Source organism: Bison bison, unplaced genomic scaffold, assembly GCF_000754665.1.
Source record: "Bison bison bison isolate TAMUID 2011002044 unplaced genomic scaffold, Bison_UMD1.0 scf7180017864386, whole genome shotgun sequence".
Taxonomy (NCBI): Eukaryota; Metazoa; Chordata; class Mammalia; order Artiodactyla; family Bovidae; genus Bison; species Bison bison.
Genome location: NW_011494958.1, coordinates 476,752 through 485,248, shown reverse-complemented (window position 1 = coordinate 485,248; position 8,497 = coordinate 476,752). Strand labels below are relative to the sequence as shown.

At 42.1% G+C, this 8,497-nt stretch overlaps 1 protein-coding gene across 1 annotated transcript; it reads right to left on the bottom strand.

The window, feature by feature from the left end:
• Positions 1-7,422: 7,422 nt before the first annotated feature.
• Positions 7,423-8,373, bottom strand: LOC105001951 (olfactory receptor-like protein OLF4). The gene has a single exon (XM_010858391.1). It carries the CDS (start codon positions 8,371-8,373, stop codon positions 7,423-7,425), a length of 951 nt encoding a protein of 316 aa, XP_010856693.1.
• Between the last annotated feature and the right edge of the window lie 124 nt (positions 8,374-8,497).

Genomic DNA, 8,497 nt, shown 5'->3' with positions numbered 1-8,497 from the left:
TTATTTGAAAGAGAAATGTATACAAATAGAGACACATATGTATTGGGTTTCTCAGGTGGCACCAGCAATAAAGATTCTGCCTGCCAATGCAGGAGACTTGGGTTCTATCGTGAGTTGGGAAGATCCCCTGGAGGAGAGCATGCAACCCACTCCAGTATTCTTGCCTGGAGAATCCCACGGACAGAGGAGCCTGGTGGCTACAGTCCATGAGGTGGCAAATAATTGGATACCAATGAGCGACAAACACTTACACATATACACAACTATCTTTTGTGTAGTAATAAATGTTTTATTAATATTTTCCTCATCATTTTGTGACAAAGGTCTGTCCAGTCAAAACTATGTTTTTTTCCAGTAGTCATGTACAAATGTGAGAGTTGGTCCATAAAGAAGGTTGAGTGCTGGAAAATTGATGCTTTCAAATTATGGTGCTAGAGAAGACTCTTGAGAGTCCCTTGGAATGCAAGGAGATCAAATCACCAATCCATAGGGAAATCAACCATGAATATTCATTGGAAGGACTGATGCTGAAGCTAAAGCTCTAATACTTTGGTCACCTGATGCAAAGAGGTGACTCACTGGAAAAGACTCTGAAACTGGGAAGCACTGAAGCCAAAAGGAGAAGGGGATGGCAGAGGATGAGATAGTTAGATAGCATCACCAACTCAATAGACCTGAGTTTGAGCAAATTCTGGCAGACACTGATAGTGAAGCCTGGCATTCTGCAGTCCATGGGGTCACAAAGAGTCAGACATGACTTAGCCACTGAACAGCAACATGTTTTAATTATATAAGCTTGGGTCACTGGCTAATTTTAGATTACCAAAAACTTGGAAATGAGAGAATACCACAGAAGGTCTTTTAAAATGTGGGGAGGAAGCAGTATCTAAATTACAATTTCCTCTTGCACAGAAACATACAGATTCAAATATGCATATGGAAGATAGAGGTGAACTTTAGTCAAATGTAAAGAGAAATGCCTTCCAAATGGTGGCTGAATATAATGTAAGCTTTAGAAATATGGTACAACTTTAAGAAATAAAAATGCAATGTCTAATCACAAAGAACAAAAGCAAGTAATAAGGTATGTGAAAAGTAGTTGCAAATATGTATAAAGTATGATTTATTAGCATCAAGCCCTCCCTCGTGACTCAGATGGTGAAGAATCTGTCTGCATTACAGGTGACCTGGATTCAATCTCTGGCTGGGAAGATCCTCTGGAGAAGGGAATGGCAACCCATTCCAGTATTCTTGCCTGGAGAATTCCATGGACAAAGGAACCTGACAGGCTACAGTCCATGGGATTGCAAAACGTTGGACACAACTGAGCAAGTAACGCAACCTCAACAACACAATGCAGAAGAACACTCATTTTCATTTTTGGTGAAAGCAGTGAAGAATGTGTAAGTGATTGCTCTATTCTTTAAGTTAAAAAAATTAAAAAGCAATGAAAAGAACAGAATATAACTGACATTGATTTTACTACACAAAATTTATAAACTCTCAGACATTCTGCACAAAACTTGTATACATACATAAAACAACTAAGAGGCAAAGAGCAAAAAAGATGAAAAAAATTTTAGTCTTTGAAAGAATACAATCAAAAGCAAGAATCCTGCCAAATTCATGATGCAAAAGCAAAGGAATTGAACAGACAATTTTCAACTAACTTTCTTATTAATATATAAATATATTCAGCCTCACTGGTAATGAAATAATTGCAAAGTAAGCTCATTAGCATGTCCATTTTTACATAATAAATACTCTTTAATTTGAATATTAGGAGGGAGGAGATACTGTGAAAGGTATGTCTCATGAACTACTTTTGTAGGGAAATGTTTGCCAGTATTCCTTTGTCTGGATCCCTCTCATTGTAGTCACTTGGCTCCATCTTAAAAAATAAAAGTCCTTACGTGTCTGTACAACCCTCCACAGCTAATACTCAGTATCTTTACTTCAGTTAATAGCAAAAATCCTTGGACTTTGTTTCTACTTTTACTGGAAGCTTTACACCTCCAACTCACTCTCTTAATGGAGCCTTTATGTCCATCATTTAATGGCCAACACTGACCCTTGCACTTCTCAGTCACTCATTCATGTCTGACTCTTTCCAACCCCATGGGCTGTAGCCTGCCAGTCTCCTCTGTCTATGGGATTCTCCAGGCAAGAATACTGGAGTGGGTTGCCATTTCCTTCTCCAGGGAATCCTCCTGACTCAGGGATCCAACCTGCATCTCCTGCACTGAAGGCGGGTTCTCTACCACTGTGCCACCAATAATTCAATATTTACATTTCTTTTTGCATTATAAGTTAAAACATTAATTAACCAAGTAAACAAACAACCCCAGTGATCTTGGTTATGAGTTAGTTCAGACTGGCTCAGGTGAACTCAGGTAAATGTTCTTGCCTCCATTCCATTTGACCTTCTCCTTCAGTATTTCCTGGACTCTTGGACTCACCTGGGTGGAGTCTCTGAGGGGAAGTTTGCAACATAGATGTCCCAGGTGCTCTTGGATGACTGATAATGGAGACAGAGGCTCTGTTTCCGGACAAGACAATGGGATGGAGTCAAGCATTGGTCTTCTAGTCAGAATTATGAGTCTGCAAGCAACAGCTATGCCCTGTCCATCCCAAGGTTGCCCAGGCTGAGGGATGCAGCAGAGGAGATATTTACAGCTCCCCATGTCTGCTCATTGGAGAAGGCAATGGCACCCCACTCCAGTACTCTTGCCTGGAAAATCCCATGGGTGGAGGAGCCTGGTAGGCTGCAGTCCATGGGGTGGCTAAGAGTCGGACACGACTGAGCGACTTCACTTTCACTTTTCACTTTCATGCATTGGAGAAGGAAATGGCAATCCACTCCAGTGTTCTTGCCTGGAGAATCCCAGGGGCGGGGGAGCCTGGTGGGCTGCTGTCTATGGGGTCACACAGAGTCAGACATGACTGAAGCGACTTAGCAGCAGCAGCAGCAGCAGCATGTCTGCTCATTAGGTATAATTCCCACCTGTTAGTACCATCTCTAATAATTGATATCCCTGTGGGACACTGGTCTGGACAGATAGGAATATTTTCTTTTCATTTTCTGTTTCTAGGTGACAGTGTCAGATGGATTTAGTATTTATTACTTCTCTCCATGATCTTTCCTGTCCTTCTGGGGGAGTAAAACTTAAGGTCCTATCCCAACTCTGAGTTCACATTTTCTCCAGAGTCTAAGATCGAGGTTTCTGTCTTGACTGGGTCCATGATCAAAGCGTTTACTCCTGGTGGGTCCCAGCCCCTAATATCTCTAGAAAATTACTATTCTCACCTTCAAACAGTGGGATAAATTTATTCTTTTAATGTAAAACCTGGGGCAGTACACTGCTTGAATTCATTACAGTTTTGTAAAAAATGTTAACAATTTTGCACTTAAAGCAAAAGTTAAGTGCAGAAGTTAAGTGCAAAAGTTAAATCAGGTAGTTCTGCATTAGAAAATGTTTTTAATTATAAGAAACTCATAGATCTTACCTCCTTTTGGGGTTTCTACAGCTTAATTTTTAGAAAACCCCATTCTATGTGGTAAGTGTAAAGTGCTAGCCACTCAGTCGTGTCTGACTCTTATGACCCCATGGACTGTAGCCTGCCAGGCTCCTCTGTCTATGGAATTCTCCAGGCAAGAATACTGGAGTGGGCTGCCATTTCCTCCTTCAGGGGATCTTCTCAACCCAGGGATTGAACCTGGGTCTCCTGCATAGGCAGGCAGATTCTTTACCATCTGAGCCTCCAGGGAAGGATAGTACTTCTATGAACTCCATTTTCCATTGCAGAAATGAGCTTCATAGGGATTAGTGATCTGCCAGTTATAATCTGAGTAAGGTATGAGACCTTTTCTGGAATTCCCCAGTTGTTTCCAGCTTTCAAACTCTGGGCCAGTGGTTCTCAGTCAGAGATGCTTTTACCCTGGATGATATTTGGTCATGTCTGCAGGGGTGCTGCTAAACATCTATAATATAATGCCCAATCAGCAGCCAACACAAATAATGATCCTGCCCAAAAGGAAAACAGTGAGAAAATGATTAAACCTAACCTAGACCATCACTTTCCCACATTAGTGTTCATACCAGTCACCCAGATGCAGGTTCAAATGCACTTTCTGATCAACAGATCTTGCCTGGTGAGTCAACAGACTCCTGGATGGTGTTGATGATGCAGGTACTGGATTTTGACCATTGTTGAGTAAACAAGGCTGTGGTTATGTTTTAGAGTCTTCTACAGAGTTTTACATTTTCTCTATCACAAATCATCTTTGTATGAAATTTTGAAGAAAAGCATGTGCATTCACTCCAGGGGCTGTGAAAATCTGCATCCAGTTTGTGTCCCATTCATGGATCACAGCCTCATCATGGCAAGTAGGCTTGTGTAACTCAATGAAGCTATGAGCCATGCCATGCAGGGCCACCCAGACAGGCAGGTTATAGTACAGAGTTCTGACAAAACATGGTCCATTGGAGGAGGGAATGGCAACCCACTTCAATATTTTTTGCTGCAAGAACCCCATGAACAGTATGAAAAGGCAAAAAAAGGGCCCTTGAATCACCCCAAATAATGCACTTCTGGAAAAGTTGGTGTAGTGGGCAGAATAAGGGCTTCCCAAAGATGTTCACGTTCTTATCCCTATAATCTTTGAATATGTTATTTTACATAGCAGGAATGTTTAAATTAAGGTGGTTAGTTGAATAAAGTTCCTAATAAGTCATTTTAAGACAATTAGCCATGATTATCGGAGAAGGCAATGGCACCCCACTCCAGTACTCTTGCCTGGAAAATCCCGTGGATGGAGGAGCCTGGTAGGCTGCAGTCCATGGGGTCACACAGAGTTGGACACGACTCAATGACTTCACTTCCACTTTTCACTTTCATGCATTGGAGAAGGAAATGGCAACCCACTCCAGTGTTCTTGCCTGGAGAATCCCAGGGACGGGGGAGCCTGGTGGGCTGCTGTCTATGGGGTCGCACAGAGTCAGACATGACTGAAGCGACTTAGTAGCAGCAGGAGCAGCCATGATTATTAATCAGTGATCCTCTAAACATGGATGAGAGAGGCAGAAGAATTGAACTCATAGAGATATTTGAAAATCTTAACTGCTGCTAACTTTGGTGATGCGGCGATAGTCAAGGAATGCAAGTATTCTCTAGGAATTGGAGTAGGACAGGAAATGGATTCTTCCCTGGAGCCTCCAGGAGTAATCTGTTGCAGGAAGGGGGACCCCTCTGGGGCCTGAGAGTGGGCTTTTGTCTAACACTCAGAAGTGAATTGTCTGAGGAGACATCCATTCTGACAAAGCATGAGACTTTATTCCTTTGATATGCACCTCACCTATCTGGGGTTCCCTGGTGGCTCAGATGGTAAAGAATCGCTGCAATGAGGGACACCTGAGTTTGATCCCTGGGTTGGGATGATCCACTGGAGAAGGGACTGGCTACCCACTCCAGTATTCTTGCCTGGAGAATTCATGGACAGAGGAGCCTGGTGGGCTACAGTGCATGGGGTCTCAAAGAGACACAACTGAGTGACTAACACTTTCACTTTCATTCTGTGTTTTTCACATCCTGAGCTTCCTTGGGGCTCATCATAGGGAGTGGCAGCAATTTGATGACTGCTAGATGGCAGATAATCTTTCCTTCTTGAGTTCCCTCAGGGCTCACCAGCTCACCTTCTGTGGTGGCTGAAATGACTGATTATTGACATCTGTTGTTTACTGATATGGCAGGAAATATTCCATTCCTCAGTTCCTCCTCTTGGTCTGGAATTTGACTAATATTTGGAAGATATTTCACGACTAATTTTTGTCCTTAACGTGGGGTATTTAGTTTTCTTTAATTTACAAAAAATCTTTTGACGTTCAGACTATCTGCCCCTTGTTGCAAAACTTCGGCATGATCTGGTACCTACCCTTGTATCCTTTGAGCTCTCTGCTCAGGGTTACTTGAGATGCTGTTTTCAGCCAACAATGGAATGATCTGATATATTTATGTATTCTAAAATAGTTACCATGATAAATTTAGTTAACATTACCTGAAAAAAAATTACCATTTTTTTCTTGTGGTGGAACATTGAAGAATTACTCTCTTAGCAACTTTCAAAGATATAATAGAGAATCATTAACTGTTGTCATCATGCTCTCTTAGCTCCTCAAGGCATCTTCATTTTTAACTGGAAGTTTGTACCTTTTGATCAACATCTCTCCAAAAGCCTGGGTTCCTGGCAACCACTATTCTACTCTCTATTTGCAAAATTTGGCAAATAGATGGGGAAACAGTGGAAACAGCGGCTGACTTTATTTTTCGGGGCTCCAAAATCACTGCAGATGGTGATTGCAGCCATGAAATTTAAAGATGCTTACTCCTTGGAAGGAAAGTTATGACCAACCTAGACAGCATATTAAAAAGCAGAGACATTACTTTGTCAACAAAGGTCCGTCTAGTCAAGACTATGGTTTTTTCCAGTGGTCATGTATGGATGTGAAAGTTGGACTATAAAGAAAGCTGAGCACCAAAAATATGATGCTTTTGAACTGTGGTATTGGAGAAGACTCTTGAGAGTCGCTTGTACTGCAAGGAGATCCAACCAGTCCATCCTAAAAGAGATCAGTCCTGGGTGTTCATTGGAAGGACTGATGTTGAAGCTGAAGCTCCAATATTTTGGCCACCTGATGCGAAAAACTGACTCATTTGAAAAGACCCTGATGCTGGGAAAGATTGAGGGCAGGAGAAGGGGACGACAGAGGATGAGATGGTTGGATGGCATCATCAACTCAATGGACATGGGCATGGGTAGACTCCGGGAGTTGGTGATGGACAGTGAGGCCTGGCATGTGGCGGTTCATGGGGTCACAGAGTCGGACAGGACTGAGGGACTGAACTGAACTGAACTGAACTGATTTGCATGATTTTGACTTCTCAAAAAGATTCCACATATACATGACCTATGCAGTAAGAAAGGCAACTCACTCCAGTATTCTTGCATGGAATATTCCATGGACAGAGGAGCATGGTGGGCTACATACAGTCTGTGGAATAGCAAAGACTCAGACACAACTGAGAGACTGAGTATGCCTGCACACATGACATAATATATTTGTATCAAGGAATATATCTAATCACACGATAATGGAAATTCCCCAAATTGTTTAGATCCAATGTTGAGAATAAATTTGAGAGAGTGGGAAAACCTTAACATGGAAAAACTCTTGAAAATGAGAGAGATCACAAATCTTAATCAAGTGAGTGAAATTAAGTTATATGGAGGAGTTCAAAGAAATTTAACTTCTAGGAAATAAATACAAGAAGCATGTCCTACTTCTCCAATGTAATCAAAGAATCTGAAAAAAGATCTGCAATTTCTGGCTCTGGGTTTTGAACCCTTCAATCAGGTGGCCTTCTTCAGCTAAAGACAAATGGCCTATTTAGAGCTGCCTTTCTAAAGAATGCTTGCATAACCCTCTTTATGTCTTTGTTCCTCAGACTGTAGATGAAAGGGTTAAGCATTGGTGTGACCACAGTGTACATTACCGAGGCAATTTCACTTGAGTGTGAGCTCTGGGTAGCTGAAGAGCTAAGGTACACTCCTAAGCTCGTACAATAAAATAAGGAGACAACTGAGAGGTGAGATACACAGGTAGAAAAGGCTTTAAGCTTTCCCTGAGCTGACGAGATTCCATATATGGAGGAAACTATCTTAGAGTAAGAGTAAAGTATCCCAGACAGGGGACCACCAGCCAGCAGCCCAGCTGCAAAATACATCACCATGTCATTAAGAAAGTTGTCAGAACAGGCAAGTTGGACCATCTGATTGAGTTCACAGAAATAGTGAGGGATTTCTAGTTCTCCACAGAAGGACAGTCTCAACACCATTAAGGTTTGTAACAAGGAATGAAGGACACTGATGGCCCAGCTAACCAGAACCAGAATTCCACAGATTTGGGGATTCATGATGACTGTGTAGTGTAGGGGGTGGCAGATGGCCACAAAGCGGTCATAGGCCATTACCGTCAGGAGGAAGTCATCCAACCCTGCAAACAGTGTAAAAAAAAACATCTGGGTGATGCAGCCTTCATAGGTGATAACTTTGTTCTGTGTCTGGATGTTCCACAGCATCTTTGGGATGGTGGTGGAGGTGAAGCAGATGTCTACAAAGGACAGGTTGGAGAGGAAGAAGTACATGGGGGTGTGGACGCAGGGGTCTGAGACAGCCAGGATGATGAGCAGGTTTCCAAACACAGTGACCAGGTACATGGAGAGGAAAAGTCCAAATACGAGGGGCTGTAGTTCTTGTTCCTCTGAGAATCCGAGAAGAAGAAATTCTGAAACTTCTGTGATGTTCTTTGGTGCCATATAGTGGAAGCGACTACAAGTAAAGGGAAAAAACGTGACTAATTTTCATGCAAGTGAACATTACTCACATTGTTGAAATGCTACCTTATGTATTTTGTGATTAGGAAATTAATGTCAATATTTT